At 39.7% G+C, this 18587-nt stretch overlaps 2 protein-coding genes across 3 annotated transcripts in view; both read left to right on the top strand.

Moving 5' to 3' along the window:
• LOC113114360 (uncharacterized) overlaps window positions 1-18587 on the top strand; it is a 575280-nt gene that overhangs the window by 384132 nt on the left and 172561 nt on the right. For both annotated transcript variants that reach the window (XM_026281273.1, XM_026281274.1), the window contains 3 exons: window positions 5698-6036; window positions 6323-6556; window positions 9399-9734. In XM_026281273.1, coding sequence (XP_026137058.1) covers window positions 5698-6036; window positions 6323-6556; window positions 9399-9734 — 909 coding nt within the window. The remainder of the gene's footprint in view (window positions 1-5697; window positions 6037-6322; window positions 6557-9398; window positions 9735-18587) is intronic.
• LOC113114404 (uncharacterized) lies at window positions 12133-17100 on the top strand. Its single transcript, XM_026281337.1, has 5 exons — window positions 12133-13321; window positions 13998-14336; window positions 14485-14718; window positions 15210-15311; window positions 15401-17100. The coding sequence occupies exons 1-5, from the start codon at window positions 13279-13281 to the stop codon at window positions 15475-15477; spliced, it is 795 nt and encodes a 264-aa protein (XP_026137122.1). The 5' UTR covers window positions 12133-13278; the 3' UTR covers window positions 15478-17100.

Below are 18587 nucleotides of genomic sequence, written 5' to 3'. Positions count from 1 at the left end.
TCTCTGATAACTGCATTTGTCTTTGTATACACGCTCTTTTGGAATTAGCAATGAAGCCTTGGTATAAAAAGCCGAAGAATTTGTTCTACACACAGGAGAGCTATGGGAAAAATAACCTGACAAATGTCTTGAAATAAAACATATGAATAATGTCTTGTGGTGTGGTAAATGTGGTGTAAATGGAATAAATGTATGCAGTCCTTTGAATTATTTAAAATTGATTTAAAAAAAAATGTAGTGGCCCATTCTCAGTCATTCCTTTATATATGTAAAAGATGTAAAGCGATTATGTAATATATATTGATACTTCATGGAAATAGCATTTAATTGACAGTCAACAATATTGCTAATCTGTTACGCTGTTATCTCTGTTTCCCTGGGTGTCCACTAGTGAGCTCACTTCCCCTTAGGCACTTCACCATAGGCACTAGAATTCCTCTAGTCTGGTCCTGTCTTCACAGTAATTGCACTCCTGTTAATTGCACCAGGTGCAGACAATCTATTGTCATTAGCCTCCCTATATATTCCAGTCTTTTCCTGTTGTTTGTATGGAGTCCTTACCCTTCGTGTTACCAGTGTTCTCCTTTCCCGAGATTTACCCTTGCCTTCTCGTCCTCCGAGTTCCCGTTCCTTTCCTTCCTGTTCCCTCTTTTGTTTTGTTTATTTTCTTGGACTGTTTATTTGGATTACCCTTACTGATTAATAAATCTTACCTGCAATTGGATCTCTCCCTCTCCCTGTGTCTCTCTGGTGCACGATCGTCACAGAAGGACTTCGCAAAAGATCCAGCGATACGTCTAATCATATTTCCTCCCCAGTCACCGAGCAGGTGAGGAATGGTTTTGAGGGTACCCGCCTGGTCATGTTCCGTGGAACCAGGGGAGTTCGCTCAGGAGTGAGTGGTCGAGAGGAGGTCCGGCAGCAATCTCCACTGTAGCCTCCCATCGACCCGGGGTTCGGATGGGAGCCGCCCATTGTGGACAGAGAGGGGAGAGGAGGTGCAAATCGGCTGAGCCTGTGCCGCTGCGCAAGATGGCCGCCAGTCCAGTGCCGCTGCACAAGATGGCCGCCAAGCCAACACCACTGCGCGGCATGGCCGTCAACCCAGCACCACGAGGCAAGATGGAGGCCAGCCCCACACCACAGCACAAGATGGCCGCCAGCTCAGCGCCACTGCCCAGGATGGCCGCAGGTCCAGCGCCACTGCCCAAGATGGCTGCAGGTCCAGCGACACTGCACAAGATGGCCGTCAACCCAGCACCTAGAGGCAAGATGGACGCCAGCACAGCGCCACAGCACAAAGTGGTCACCAGTCCAGGGCCACGGTGCAAGATGGCCTCCAGCTCAGCGACAACGCCCAACATGGCCGCTGAGATGTTTTTGGATTATTTCTCCATGCTGTCAAAGATCTTAGAGATTCCCAGGAGTGTTCACGTCATGTCTGTTGATCCAGAGACTGTTCACGTCACGTCCGCTGAGGCCACACCACAATACAAGATGGCCACCAACCCAGCGCCACTACACAAGGCGGCCACCAGCCCGGAGCCATTGCAGAGGATGGCAGCTACAGAGGGTTTTCTGGAGTTGAGTCAGGTTCCGGTTGACCTTCCAGAGTCGAGTCATATTCCTGTTGACCCTCCAGAGTTGAATCAGGTTCCCGTTGACCCTCCAGAGTTGAGTCAGGTTCCGGTTGACCTTCAGAGTCAAATCATATTCCCGTTGACCCTCCAGAGTTGAGTCAGGTTCCCGTTGACCCTCCAGAGTCGAGTCACGTTCCAGTTGACCTTCCAGAGTCAAATCATATTCCCGTTGACCCTCCAGAGTCGAGTCAGGTGCCCGTTGACTTTACAGAGTTGAGTCAGGTTCTGGTTGACCCTCCAAAGTCGAGTCAGGTGTTCGTGGACCCTCCAGAGTCAGGGTTAGTCACCGTTGACCTTCCAGAGTCAGGGCTAGTTCCTGTTGACCTTCCAGAGTCGAGTCACGTTCCAGTTGATCCTACTGAATCAAGTCAGATTCCTGTTGACCTTCCAGAGTCGAGTCAGGTGCCCGTTGACTTTCCAGAGTTGAGTCAGGTTCCGGTTGACCCTCCTAAGTCGATTCATGTGCTCATGGACCCTCCAGAGTTGAGTCAGGTGCTCATGGACCCTCCAGAGTTAGGGTTAGTCACCGTCGACCCTCCACAGTCAGGGTTAGTCACCGTCGTCCCTCCAGAGTCAGGGTTAGTCACCATTGACCTTCCAGAGTCAGTGCTAGTTCCTGTTGACCTTCCAGAGTCGTGTCAGGTGCCTGTTGATTTTCATGAGTTGAGTCAGGTTCCGGTTGACCCTCCAGAGTCAAGTCAGGTGCTCATGAACCCTCCATAGTCGAGTCAGGTGCTCGTGGACCCTCCAGAGTCAGGGTTAGTCACATTTGACCTTCCAGAATCAGGGCTAGTCACCTTTGACCTTCCAGAATCAGGGCTAGGCACCGTTGACCTTCCAGAGTCAGGACTAGTCACCATGGACTTTCCAGAGTCAAGGCTAGTCACCGTTGACCATTCAGAGTCAAGTCAAGTCACTGGTGATCTTCAAGGACAGAGTCCAGTCACTGGTGATCTTCAAGGACAGAGTCCAGTCACTGGTGATCTTCAAGGACAGAGTCAAGTCACTGGTGATCTTCAAGGACAGAGTCAAGTCACTGGTGATTTTCAAGGACAGAGTCAAGTCACCGGTGATCTTCAAAGACTGAGTCAAGTCACCGGTGATCTTCATGAACAAAGGCAAGTCACCACTGATCTTCATGAACAAAGGCAAGTCACCATTGATCTTCATGAACAAATACAAGTCACCAATGATCTTCATGAACAAATGCAAGTCACCAATAATCTTCATGAGCAGAGTAAAGTCAGCACCGATCTTCTGGAATCCAGTATAAACACCATGGGATTACCATAGTTTCGTCACTTCTCTGTGGAACTACTCAAGCCTCTCCACGGCTCTGATGAACTACCAGAGTCTCTCCTCGCCCTTGCAGAATTTCCAGAGACTCATCATGTCTCAGTCAAACTCTCAGAGCACCAGACTGTTCCTGTTGTGGCCAAGGAAGCTACCCCTAACATATCCAGGTTCTATGTTTCAGACTTACCCAACCAGACTTGTCCTTCCGTTGGTCCGGCCTGCACGGATGTGGTGGTCTTCTGCTCCGCCCTGGGGGCTTTCTGCCTCGACCACAAGGATTTGGTGGTCGTCTGCTCCGCCCTGGGGGGCGTCTGGTTCGACCACACGGACGTTGTGGTCTTCTGCTCCGCCCTGGGGGGCTTCCGCCCTGACCACACGTTTGTGTTGGTCTTCTGCTCCGCCCTGGGGGGCTTCCGCCCGGACCACATGGTTGTGGTGGTCTTCTGCTCCGCCCTGGGGGGCTTCCGCCCGGACCACATGGTTGTGGTGGTCTTCTGCTCCGCCCTGGGGAATTTCCGCCCTGACCACACGGTTGTGGTGGTCTTCTGTTCTGCCCCGGGGGGCATCCGTCCCAACCACACAGAGGTGGTGGTCTTCTGCTCTGCCCTGGGGGCTTCCACCCTGACCACACATTTCTGGTGGTCTTCTGCTCCATCCTAGTCTCTGTTTCCCTGGGTGTCCACTAGTGAGCTCACTTCCCCTTAGGCACTTCACCATAGGCACTAGAATTCCTCTAGTCTGGTCCTGTCTTCACAGTAATTGCACTCCTGTTAATTGCACCAGGTGCAGGCAATCTATTGTCATTAACCTCCCTATATATTCCAGTCTTTTCCTGTTGTTTGTAGTCCTTACCATTTGTGTTACCAGCGTTCTCGTCTCCCGAGATTCTCCCTTGCTTTCTCGTCCTCCGAGTTCCCGTTCCTTTCCTTCCTGTTCCCTCTTTTGTTTTGTTTATTTTCTTGGACTGTTTATTTGGATTACCCTTATTGATTAATAAATCTTACCTGCAATTGGGGCTCTCCTTCTCCCTGTGTCTCTCTGGTGCACAATTGTCACATAATCTTTAAAATTAGTATTACTGTTTGATATTACAGTCATCTTTTAACTGTTATAATCAATAATAATAAATCCACAGCTGAATCGCTGCTGTGCTGATATAGAATGATGTCGCATGACTACCAGCGTGATATTGCATTTGTATACAAGTTTGACCATACAAGTGTGTATATAAATAAGAAAAATCATGCTGTTACAGAGCAACTGAGACGAGAGGCGTACGGATCCATCTGCAAAACATAGTGTCTTAAACATTTTGTGTGTTAAAATACTTCTTCCGCAAAAGGATTCAAATCTTAATTTAACAGTTTAATATCTGAGCCCAAGCCTCCGTAACTAATTTGAAAAAATGTGATCTTTATGATAACAGACCTGAAGTGACAGTCATTAATGGGTCTCTGATAATAAACCGTGTGATCAGAACAGATTCAGGGAATTACAGATTAACACTCGAGAGCTCAGACGGCACAGAAACATCTCGAGATCTTCAAGTGATTGTTGAAGGTACAGAAACTCTCTCATCAGACTCATTACAATCTCATGTTCTCCAAAGATCTCTCTCTCATGCAGATGAATCAGTTGAATCTCTGTGGAGGTTTTTATTCCTGGTCTGGATGGGGCAGGGTGAATTAATTCTGTTAATATTTTTAACACATAATTTGGTAACACTTTAGTATAGGGTTGAATTCACACTAATAACTAGTTGCTTATTAGCATGTCTATTATTAACGTATTGGCTGTTTATTAGTGCTTATAAAGTTCATATAATGCATAACATCCATAATCCTACCCAATACCCTAAACTTAACAACTACCTTATAAACTATTAATAAGCAACAAATAAGGAGTTTATTGAGGCAAAGGTCATAGTTAATGGTTAGTTAATAGTGAGAATTGGACCCTAAAATAAAGTGTGACCCATAATCCCCCCACCCATATTTATTGACAGCAATTAGCACTTTAATCCAACAGTTTAGTTGCAATATTACATTAAGAGTCTGTAGTGATCTAGACATGATTTTTTTCTGGTCCGTAAAAAGTTTATATTAGTGGAGTGTTTAAAAATCTGAGAGGAAGTGTATGTTTCTTTTTTCATGTCTGTTCTGCTGAAAGTTTGAGGAAGGATTCATCAAATGATGTCAGAAAGATCAAGACCTGTCAATAGAGAAATGTCACAGGTTAATGGAATTGGAAAATAAAGTGCCTGACAAAGTCAATTTATTATTATCAGAATAATGTCAAAATGCATAAAGTGTTGCACTGTTTGCTGACAGTGAAAGCATGATAGTTACATTTGAATACAATCAACATTTAGGTTTGCTTTTTGACTTGGGCAATACCCAAAAAAAAAAAAAAAAAAAAAAAAAAAAATGATATTACAGTGTCAAAAAGACATTTTTAAATAAAATTAATGTTTTATTTTAAAAGTTTATTTTTTTTATTACACACTAAACCAAGTTAAATCTGTCCAGTAATTATATTCAGTATCCTGCTAATTAGTATTAAGTAAGGAGACACACAAATCACAAAATCTGTTTATGATGAATATGAGCATTACAGAGATGAACTGAGATCAGATCAAGAGACTCTTTGATGTGTATCTTCAGCTGAACTTTAATTCTGTGAATGTTTGTGTAATTTGTGTCTGATTTTAATGAATGATGTTTATAGATTTTGGTGCATTCCATTGTGTTTTGTTATTCAGGTCTGGATCAGTTCTGCAGGTTTGATCAGTCTGATCCCTGTTACACAGCTCTGGGACACAAACTCAATCTGATGATGGTGCAGGACGCTAGTAAATATGATCTGACGATAATAAAGAGAATAAACAACAACACAGCAGATGATCCAGTTTGTAGAGTAAAGAATGACAGGATGAGGATGAGTCAGTGTGATCTTTATAATAACAGACCTGAAGTGACAGTCATTAATGGGTCTCTGATAATAAACCGTGTGATCAGAACAGATTCAGGGAATTACAGATTAACACTCGTTCGCTCAGACGGCTCAGAAACATCTCGAGATCTTCAAGTGATTGTTGAAGGTACAGAAAGACTCATTACATCATCAGACTCATTACATTCTCATGTTCTCCAAAGATTTCACTCTCATGCAGATTTTTATTGCAGCCTTTTATTAAAAGTTTGCAAGAATTTAATTGAATTCCTCAGCGCTTTCCACATACTAGGACTATTTTCAAAATGAAAAACTAGCATGTTGCTTACTGTATACTATGAATAATAATAATAATAATAATAATAATAATAATAATTTGCTATATTGTTGTCAGATCTATGCTGCATGTGACTGTGATGTGTCCCTCCCTCCAGCTCCTATTGGCTCAGTGGAAGTGTCAATCATCTGCTCCTCCAGTGGGGTGATGAGGGTGTTCTGCTCCTCTGAGGGGGATCAGCTCCTCTACAGCTGGACTCTGAATGGAGATCCACTGATGGATGGAAACAGCAGCATTGATCTGGATGAAGGAACTGATGGAGACATCAGCTGCAGCGTGAAGAACCACGTCAGTCACGCACAGAAGACCATTAGACTCAAACCCTGTCCTGGTGAGATCATGTCTGTTCATCTACAGATATCAACATCATATATCTACATTAAAAGATTAGTGTGGCAAAGATCAGTGTTTGTATCATAAATATATCATGAAAATTATTATTATAATATCTAACATATCAGCTTTCTGGTTTCATGGATGTTATGATTTATCATGATTTCTGTTTGTAACTCCCCCCCGTAGATATTTTTAAATAAAATTAATGTTTTATTTTAACAGTTTATTTTATTTATTTATTTATTTTACACACTAAACCAAGTTAAATCTGTCCAGTAATTATATTCATTATCATGTTAATTAGTATTAAGTCAGGAGACACACAAATCACAAAATCTGTTTATGATGGTGAAATTATGTTGAAACAATGGGTTTGTTGGAAACACAAGTAGTTCTGTCTTGGCAAGGTTGAGTTGAAGGTGATGGTCCATCATCCAGCAAGAAATGTCTGTTAGACAAGCTGAGATGTGAATAGCTACTGTCGGATCATCAGGATGGAATGAGAGGTAGAGTTGAGTGTCATCAGCATAGCAGTGGTATGAAAAGCCATGTTTCTGAATGACAAAACCTATTGATGCCATGTAGACAGAGAAGAGAAGTGGTCCAAGAACTGAGCCCTGAGGCACCCCAGTAGTTATATGTTTTGACTTGGACACCTCACCTCTCCAAGAAATGGGTGGTTTTACATTTTTGTCTGGTCTATTTGTTATGTATGTGCAATATTCTTGCTCTTATGTAAAGCACTTTGGTCAGCCAGGAGGCTGTTGTAAATGCACTATACAAATAAAATTGAAATTGAAATTGAAATTGAAGATACTTTGAAGGACCTATCTGATAGGTAAGACTCAAACCATTGAAGTGTGGTTCCTGAGATGCCCTTTGCCAGTAGGGTTGATAGGAGGATCTGGTGGTTAACCGTGTCAAAAGCAGCGGACAGATCAAGCAGGATAAGTACTGAAGATTTGGATTCTGCTCTTGCCAGTCTTAGAGCTTCAACAACTGAGAGCAAGGCCATCTCAGTTGAATGTCCACTTCTGAAGCCAGATTGGTTGCTGTCAAGGAGGTTGTTGTGTGTGAGAAATATAGAGACTTGGTTGAACACAGCTCGTTCAAGTGTTTTTGCAATGAAAGGAAGAAGGGAAACTGGTCTGTAGTTCTCTAAAAGAGATGGGTTGAGGGTGGGTTTCTTAAGTAGTGGAGTTATATCAGCCTGTCTAAATGATGAGGGAATGTGTTGATGATATGAGTGAGTGCAGGTACAACTGCAGGAGAAATGGCTTTAAGGAGATGAGATGGAATAGGATCAAGCGGGCAAGTAGTAGGGTGATTACAAAGGATGAGTTTTGAGACTTCTGCCTCAGAGTGTGAAGAGAAGGATGTAAATGAGTGTAAGTTTGCTGGTGATATGAGCTTGATTGATTTTGGTGTGTAAATTGTGCACTAATGTGTTTAATTGTATCAATGAAAAACGTGGCAAAGTCGTCAGCTATTAGAGATGAAGCAGGAGGGGTAGGAGGAGGACAAAGAAGTGAGAAAAATGTTTTAAAAAGCATGCAAGAGTTAGACGCATTGTTAACTTTGTTATGGTAGTATGTAATTTTAGGAATGGAGACATTAGCAGAGAAGGAAGATAGGAGTGACTGATACACAATAAGATCAGTAGTATTTTTGGACTTGTGCCACACCCTTTCAGCAGCTCTTAGCTTAGAACGGTGTTCGCGTAGAACATCAGATAACCAAGGGGCAGCAGGGGTGTTACGGGCTGGCCTTGAAGATAAGGGGCAAACAGTGTCTAAACAAGATGTAAGAGTGGAGCAGAATCATCAGTAGCACTGTTCGCATCCAAAGATGCAAACAGTTTAGGGGAAGGAAGTGAAGATGAAACCATTGCAGATAGCCGGGAGGGTGAAAGTGTGCGTAGGCTACCTTGAAAGGTGACATGTGGAGGGGTAAGTGATGTGTCAGGGATCATGTTGAGGTTAAGAGTGAGGAGGAAGTGATCTGACGTGTGCAGTGGAGTAACCAGAACATGATCAGTAGAGCAGTGTCACGTATAAATAAGGTCCAGTTGGTTGCCTGATTTGTATATAAATATATAATGAAAATTATTATTATAATATCTAACATATCAGCTTCCTGGTTTCATGGATGTTATGATTTATCATGATTTCTGTTTGTAACTTTCCCCACGTATATTCTCTCTGGTAAAAATCCTCATAGTTAATAATGTGTTACCTCAGAAAATGAGTTAGACAACAAAGATATTGTTTATAATTAAATGTGACAATTTAGAATGCATTATGTCTATTAAATAGTGAAATATATGGGGAAATAAAATGCTCACTGTGAACTGCAAAATGATCAACACTTCTTATAGTCCAAAAAGTTACAGGTTTTCTCTAGAAACTCTGTGATGGCTTTTTCATACTGTCTAGAATGAAGAAAACAAACTGGATTTAAGCAGGACAGAGAGAGAAGAGAATGATAGAAAGTTTGAGAAACAGATTCCACACTGGTAGGAAATAATGCTGGCCTTTGAAAAAGAGTTCAAACGAAAAAAAGCACTTCAAACTATAAAAATGTAAGATAAGAGTAGAAGAAAAGATTATAATAATTTTGGATTTAAAAACTAAAAAATCTTGTGGATAAAAGTGTCTAAATTAATAACTTCAAATAAACATGCAAAAGAGCATTGCTGCATATGGAAAATGTAAAAGAAAATTGCATTTGTTTGAAATGTAAAAATAAATAAAATAAATAAAAATTTCTGATTTTTAAAGATATTCAAATTAAAAATACATGCTTTATAGAGTTTGTGTGTGTGTTTTGTTCTTCAGGTATGGATCGGTTCTGCAGTTTTGATCAGTCTGATCCCTGTTACACAGCTCTGGGACACAAACTCAATCTGCTGATGGTGCAGGACGCTAGTAAATATGACCTGATGTTAACAAAGAGAATAAACTACACACAAGATGATCCAGTTTGTAGAGTAAAGAATGACAGGATGAGGATGAGTCAGTGTGATCTTTATAATAACAGACCTGAAGTGACAGTCATTAATGGGTCTCTGATAATAAACCGTGTGATCAGAGCAGATTCAGGGAATTACAGATTATCACTCTTTCACTCAGACGGCACAGAAACATCTCGAGATCTTCAAGTGATTGTTGAAGGTACAGAAACTCTCTCACCAGACTCATTACAATTTCATGTTCTCCAAAGATCTCTCTCTCTTGCAAATGAATCAGTTGAATCTCTGTGGAGGTTTTTATTCCTGTAGCACACAGTAAACACACTACAGACTCCAGTAAAAGTATGAGTAGTGTGGAAGAACAAGATTCTAGTGTTTGTCATGTGACTGTGATGTGTCCCTCCCTCCAGCTCCTATTGGCTCAGTGGAAGTGTCAATCATCTGCTCCTCCAGTGGGGTGATGAGGGTGTTCTGCTCCTCTGAGGGGGATCAGCTCCTCTACAGCTGGACTCTGAATGGAGATCCACTGATGGAGGGAAACAGCAGCATTGATCTGGATGAAGGAACTGATGGAGACATCAGCTGCAGGGTGAAGAACCACGTCAGTCACGCACAGAAGACCATTAGACTCAAACCCTGTCCTGGTGAGATCATGTCTGTTCACCTACAGATATCAACTACACAGATTGATCGATCCATTGATTGATTAACTGATTGATATGTTTGTTCTGGTCTGGTGTCTTCAGCTGATTGTTCTGTTCGTTCTGTTAGGAGCTTTTCACATCCTCACCATACACACGTCAGGTGGGAAAAGTTCATCATCATCATTATGGATTTGACATCCAATTATTAAGAGTGCGATGATAATTATGATGATGATGATGTGATGTGTTTAGGAAAGGAACCGGAAGATCAGAAAGCGAGAAGATTGAGAGAAGGACATGAACACACAGCAGAAGATTGATGAGAGCAGCAGATCTTCTGTATTTTATGATTTTTAAAATGTTTAGACACAGATGTCTATTTTATATTCCTGTGTAAGTGGAGTCAGTTTTGAAATTAAAAGGAACTTTGGCATGTGGTAAGTTAAATGAAAATAAAATGCTTTTGAAATTAAACTGTATTTCCAGTCAAAAGTCTCAAGCTCCTTTATTTCATAAGAGTTAGGTCTGGTGGTCAAGATGTCACTTAGGGTTAGGAGTTAGGTGTCAAATTCCTGAATTGAGTTAATCCGGTTGTACAATGCTATTGTAAAGTGTATTACTGTGTGGTTACTGAACAGGATTGAACACTAAAAGATAAATTAAGAACCAAATTTAGCTGTCTATCAAATTGCCAAAGTCAAGCACTCCATAAAACAAACAAATCAAGTTAATAAAAGAAAAGTGAATAAAATAACATTGGCATTAGATGATTTGTTAACTTGATTACACTTTCAATAAATAATTAGCAATTGGTTTGTAAATGGTGTTTTGAGTCATGTTTGGTTTGAGTTCTTGTTGCATTTAGCTATCCGGAGGAAAGAGAGTAGCTTTCCAAACCGACTGGTTCAAATGTTTTTCGAGAGAAAAAAAAATGATTTAATCATATAATCATGTTGGTTTTGATCAACTTCAATTTTGTTAATTTTTTTTAAGAAGGACTAGAGTACATTTGATCCAAAAACATCAGGATTCATTGTGGATTTTAGGTATTATGTATTACGCCTTACATGTTTAGTGTGAAATGGGTCTTTTCATTTAACTAAAATTGCATTTAGTTTTACAACCCCCTGATAACTGTACCACTAAATGTTTGGACTGACATTTACTTCTTACTGGTAGTGATGGTAGAAACTAAGCTATTTATTTCTTTTGAATAAACCATTTTCAATATTTGATCCAATCTGATGAGCCCGGTCTCAAGAAAATGAGTATAAATAGAACACCGAATAAAAAACAGAAAATTGTGGTATTGAAACGCAAACATTGACTTTAGCGTGCATAGGATATGCATGTGTTTGATGTGAATATAATATGCAGTTTTCACATACATATGATACTTATTGCCAAGCTACGTAACATATTTCCTGTTTCTGATGCAGAAAAGCTAGTTCATGCATCCAGGTCCTTACAAGTCCTTACCAGGTCAAGAAAATATGATCATATTACCCCAATTTTACAGTCTCTGCACTGGCTACCTATTAAGTTCTATATCAGTTACAAATTATCATTACTTACCTATAAGGCCCTAAATGGTTTAGCTCCTGCGTACCTAACTAGCCTTCTACCACGCTACAATCCATCACTCTCCCTAAGGCCACAAAACGCTGGACTTTTGGTAGTTCCTAGGATAGCAAAGTCCACTAAAGAAGTTAGAGCTTTCTCACATTTGGCTCCCAAACTCTGGAATAGCCTTCCTGATAATGTTCGGGGTTCAGACACACTCTCTCTGTTTAAATCTAGATTAAAAACGCATCTCATTCGTCAAGCATTCGAATAATGTATCTCTTAAATTGTGATTGCAGTTGCATCTGATCAAATGCACATTATTATTCTTTAGTTTAGGTTAAACTATTAAATTTTATTTTGTAGGAACAGCAGCTATGCTAATGATGTTTCTATTTGTTTCTCTGTTTTGCCACGGGATTTACATCCAATGGTAACTAGGAATAACACAAGCTCCGGTCTGGATCCGACCATCTTTATTAAACCCAGTGATATATTTCCACACAAAGGAATAAACAGACAGAACTTAAGTAGGGTGTCTAACGAGGGACAGACAGGTGAAGATGATTAAATAATAAGGAGACAAGTGCAAGTGAACTACACAGGAAGGAAGACAGGAACTGAATAAACCACAACTAAAAGTTCATAATAATGACACAACGGGTGACAAAAAAAGCTTATTAAAGGTGTAATACGTCTTCAGAAACCTTTTTTGTTATACTGGTTCAAAGTCTCTTCACATCCCGATAGCAATCATTATGTTAAGTGGTTTTAATTTATTTATGCCTGTCAACATATGTATCTGCATACCTCTGTGGACCCTGTTCGTGCAGACAGAATAAGTCAAAAGCACATATACATATACTGTGCAGACAGAGCGAGAATGGCATACAAACATCAACAACCCGGTCTTCCTTCCTGGTATTGTAATACATTTAAAGATTTCTCACTGGTTAATGACACAAGATGTAGCTCAGCAGTTCCCAATTCCAGTGCTCACGCACATATTTTGCATGTCTCGCTTAGTTAACACACCCGATTCAGATGACCAACTCGTAAGATGTGAGCTACGTGAATGAACTCTGTTCTGATCTATATGATCCCTACAAGGTGTTATAAATGCGTTCGGGGGCATGGTTTTGGACGGCGATTGCAGGGAGGGTGGGACCTTCGCTTTCAGTGCTATCAGGCTAATTTTAGCATTTTCCAAGATCTCCTATTGCACCTGTTATATATTAAATCTAAAAGTTTTTATGAAATTTTAAACTGCAGAAGCATTAGTCAATGGAAATTCCCCACCTTGATGGTAAAGCATACGTATGTTTCTATTTATTCCTGTGACCCTGTTTGAGAGCCCAACCTGTGAATGATCTCAACTTCCTCTTCTCTCACAGAAACTGTGAAGTAGTTTAAAAAAGTTTATTGTTTGCACAGATGAGTGTCAGTCGTCTCTTCTGTCAGAGCGAGAATTGATCGTGTGACCGAAGCAGCGTCACACTCTTCTGCTAGGATTGAGGGATTGAACTGGACTTTAGAGAAATGATGCTCATCTTTGGACTGATGCTGCTGCAAACTGCTGCATGTGAGTCACTTTCACATCAGACTCATGCTGCTGATCAATATCTCAAATAAAAACAATGTATTACAAGGGGAGTTTTTCAAAAACAGTCTACAGTGATGTGTTTTCTGGTCAGTGTGCATCAGTGGCAATTACGACATGTCAAATAGAAGTGTTCAAATAACAATAAGAGAGTCCCTGTGTTAAAGAGCCATGACATCAAAGTGATAGATTTTACGGTCTTCTTAGAAAAGTATAACAGCCGATGTTGTACACCTTATCAAAATGAACCATGGTTTACCACGAATTAAACACCCCCCAAAAAACATGGTTAATATAGTTAAGCCATGGTAACCACAAATTAACCATTGCTATGCTAACTTTAGTTTAACCATGGAATTTGTAGTAAAACAGTGGTTATGTAAAAGGGAGTCCACTTGTGCTTGAAGCAACATAAATAGCTAATACTTCATTGTATTTAAGGGAATGTTTCTGCAGCTCCAGAGCTCAGGTGATTGTGTTCAGACCTTAATGTTCATAAGCGAAGATGGAAGAGTCATTGAGATGAAGGAAGGAACTTCTGCACCATTTTGTGTGTTTTTTTGGTATGAATCATTACTAGGAACATGTTCATGATGAGAGTGATATTTATGCACATTTTTCTCTCTGTGTGTGTGTCTGTGTGTGTTTTGTTCTTCAGGTCTGGATCAGTTCTGCTGGTTTGATCAGTCTGATCCCTGTTACGCAGCTCTGGGACACAAACTCAATCTGCCGATGATGCTGGGTGCTACTAATTATATACTGAAAATAATAAAGAGAATAAATGAAACAAAAGATGATCCATTTTGTAGATTTCAGCATGGCATTATGGAGGAGACTGAATGTGATCTTTATAATAACAGACCTGAAGTGACCATCATTCGTGGGATGCTGATAATAAACCGTGTGATCAGAGCAGATTCAGGGAATTACACATTAAATATTTACAGCTCACAGATCAGACAGACATTTGAAGGAGATCTTCAAGTGATTGTTGAAGGTACAGAATCTCTCTAATCAGACTCATCACAATCTTTACAATGAGTAGCACACAGTAAACACACTACAGACTCCAGTAATAGTATGAGTAGTGTGGAAGAACAAGATTCTGTGTTTGTCATGTGACTGTGATGTGTCCCTCCCTCCAGCTCCTATTGGCTCAGTGGAAGTGTCAGTCATCTGCTCCTCCAGTGGGGTGATGAGGGTGTTCTGCTCCTCTGAGGGGGATCAGCTCCTCTACAGCTGGACTCTGAATGGAGATCCACTGAAGGATGGAAACAGCAGCATTGATCTGGATGAGGAAACTGATGGAGACATCAGCTGCAGCGTGAAGAACCACGTCAGTCACGCACAGAAGACCATTAGACTCAAACCCTGTCCTGGTGAGATTTTAATATATGAATGTCCAGATACTGTACATATAGAAACCAGAGCAACTAATAATTCAAGTCTCTTAATTAGGCTCTTAATTCTTGAAAATCATCACTAGTTTGTTTCTGTAATGGGCTCTAATCTGCATTGCTGTTTTCATCCTGGCCTGGAGGGGTCACTCTCCTTGAGTACTGTGTCATGTTCCCTCCAGATCTGCAGATGGCTCTTGCCCTATAAACTCTAGCTGTATGGTCTCTCCGCTCCTCCAGAGGGCATCAACGCCCCGTACCGTGTTCAGTGTTCTGCTCATCAGTGTTTGACCCTTTATAAGTCTGCTTGTTCCCTGCTATCGTGTTCAATCTTGAGCCTATGCTTCCTGTTTATCCAGTTGCTAAGTCAAGTTTGATTGTGATTGTATTTTTGAGGTTGAATGAGTTTAACAAACACACTCCTGGGAACATGTAGGATGGGTTTTGTATTGTGTATAATTCTTGTTGTTCAGTGTGTTCAGTGTCTCTGGTGTTTGTTGTGGTCCGGAGTCTGGAACTGATGGTTCTGTTCGGTCTGTTAGGAGCTTTTCACATCTACATGAGACACACATCAGGTGAGAGACATTTATCATCACCATTATGGATTTGTCATGCAGATATTAAGAGTGTGAAAATGATGATGATGATGATGTGGTGTTTTTAGGAAAGAAAAAGGAAGGTCAGAAAGTGAGGATGAGAAGATTTAGAGAAGGACATGAACACACAGCAGAAGATTCATGAGAGCAGCAAATCCTGCTTTTTTCTACATAATTCTTAACATTCAGACATAACTGTGAAGCCCTATTTTTTATTTACCAGCTCTCTGTGGTAATATAAACAGGGTTGGAACATTTACTTTTAAATTTTATTTTATTTTATTTATTTATTTTAAACATAAAATTTCTCAAGAGCAATTTTTAAAGGAGACACAAATAACCCAGCTAAACTTGTACTTGTAAGGATATGTATACACAGAGGAAAGCCCTACTAAGTGCAGCAGGAAGACCGTGCCAAATTAGACAACTTCAAGTTGGTGTGGTCGTCCCCTGACAACACTCGAGTCCATTGTTGACATTACTATCCGTCACAGTGTTGCAAAGTCCGCAGTTTTCCGGTGGAATTGGGCTTCTTTTTCATGCCCACATTTCAGATTGAAGCGCCCCCAATAATTTGTATTTTAGCTCCCCAAAATGCAACCCCACTTAAAACCCTTTCCATCATGCAAGTAAAGTTATTATTACTAACACAGAGGACTCAGCGAAAAATACATTGGCATCATGTATTAAAGATAAAAAATAAAAAAAATCACTTCCTGCAATGTTGAGGTGAATAAAATAGCCAACAGCCTTACTTACTGGAGTTCCACAACTATTGATGTTTCTCTCACCGGACTTGTGTGTGTGTGTGTGTATGTATGTGTGTGTGTGTGTGTGTGTGTGTGTAGGTAATGTAAAAGAGCAAAGCAGGCATTTAGACCAAAGCACTGTGAGGAAAGGGATGGGGAGACTTAAAATCTTTCCAAACTTAAAATGCATTTTTGCCCTGTTTGTGTTGTTTTACTACTTACACAAATATATAAAGTATAAAAGGTTATTATTAACAATACAGAGCGTAGTTTTTAATCATAACTGTAGGGCTTAAGATGGATTATTCTAAAGAACAGCGGGCAGTTGAACTGTTCAGGACAACTGTGTCTGTGTCTTACAAACAACTATCACAAAATATGTAGATCATTGTGGAACATCGAGATAATGACAGACTGTTAAGACTCAAGGCTGTGTACAGTTTAATTAATTAATTATTATGATTATTATTTTTTATTCCGTTATTTTGTCTTGTGGAGTGTATGTAGTGTATCTGTTACTTGAAATATATTATTCAGGACAGTACTAAATAATAAAAATAACATGCATTTTTTAACAACAATAATTGCCTGTTACAGTTTACGTTAATGTTTAAATGAAATAAATGACATTAAAAATAATCTCTTAAGTAATCTGAAATGCCTCTTGGATGTAATTTTATTATCACCCATTCAAAATGTGATCACATATAGTTACTATGTTCCTCATTTTTAATAAAACAGTTCAGAATGAGCCATATTTTCCTTTCTCAGCTTCCTTTCCAAATAGGAAAGGAAATGAAATGCTCATAACACATATGTACACAAAACACATATATGTACAAACTAACAACATTAGAGGAAACTTCCTCTTCAGATATTTCCTCATTGTGCTGTGAAGACGCTGGTCTTGATGAGAACCAGAACAAAGATCATCACACTCTTCTGCTTGGATTGAGTTTTTCTGAAACTGGACTTTAGAGAAATTATCTTTCGACTGATGCTGCTGCAAACTGCTGCATGTGAGTTTCACATCAAACTCATCTTTTCATGCAAATCAATCACTGATGAATCTCTGATGAATGAGAATGTACATTAAGAGTCTGCAGTGATGCTGCCATAGAGTTTTATGATCTTGTATTAGTGGTGTATTATGTTTCACAGCTTTTCCCTTCTTACAGCTACTTCTAACTTCTAACTTCCTTACTCAGCCACTTAAATCCACTCTGCTCTTATCTCTTCCCTCCATGCTGTCAATTTGAAACAACACACTTAAAAATAAAGAGGCTTCATGATACATAGAAGAACCTTTTTTGTCTAAATGGTTCCATAAAGAACCTTTAAAATCTGAAGAAACGTTCTGTTTCACAAAATGTTTATTGTGCCGAAATTTAATAAACAAATCAGTTTATAAAAAGCTAAGAAAGAAGAACCTTTTCACAGTTCCACAAAGAATACAGTGAGTAAGTGAAAATGACTGTTACCTGTACACATGCCTGCTGTCGTCAATATATCAATTCTTTATTTTACAGTACGTGTACTAACATGTACTTATAATCTACTTACAGTGTATTTATCTAAGAACGTTCTGGTAATACAAGGTAACTACATGGGGTAGGGTTAGGTTTAGGGGTAGGTTCAGGGTTAGTACCTAGTTATTACATAGTTATTGTAATTACTATAATATGTACATAGTATATACATGGGGAACAGGACTGTAAAATAAAGTGTTACCATCAATGCTATAACAGATATTACAATATAATTTCGGTAGCACTTTATTTTAAAGTCCTGTTCCCCATGTATATACTATGTACATATTATAGTAATTACAATAACTATGTAATAACTACTTACTAACCCTGAACCTACCCCAAACCTAACCCTAGCCCATGTAGTTACCATGTGTTACCAGAACTTTCTTAGATAAATACACTGTAAGTACACTATAAGTACATTATGTTTCAGTGACCATTTCTTCGTATTGCACAAAATATGTAGCAGGTGGTGAAAAAGAGTGTCTTATATGTTATGTCTTAAGTCAACGAACTCACTTGTTACAAAATATTATTTGGCTTAATTAAAGTGTGTGCATAATCTCATTCATTATATAAAGTCTAATTAAGTTGTTTAGATGAACAAAGCACAAGGCTTTCTTGCATAATTAGCATTTTAATTGTTTGGTCAGACAGTTCGTATATTATATATTCACATTCATAAATCTGGGATTAAACGTGGAGTCATGTTCTGTATGCTAAATATGAAAACAAGCATATGTGCACAGTACCTGAAACTGCGCTTTGCATTTTTCGAGATTAACATGCTAAATGGCAGACTAACCCGGTAGACTCTCATTCATTTCGCTTATGAACGAGATAAGCTATGTACCAGTTAATTTCATTGAAAAAATGACATATCCGTTCATTTAACTCATTCACAAAGGACATGTGCACCAGTTCAGTCATTTCATTCACGAACGACATCTCTGGATCTTGTTCAGACTCATGAA

This window comes from Carassius auratus, chromosome 14 (genome assembly GCF_003368295.1).
Source record: "Carassius auratus strain Wakin chromosome 14, ASM336829v1, whole genome shotgun sequence".
Lineage (NCBI taxonomy): Eukaryota > Metazoa > Chordata > Actinopteri > Cypriniformes > Cyprinidae > Carassius > Carassius auratus.
This window is presented reverse-complemented; position numbering and strand designations above follow the sequence as displayed.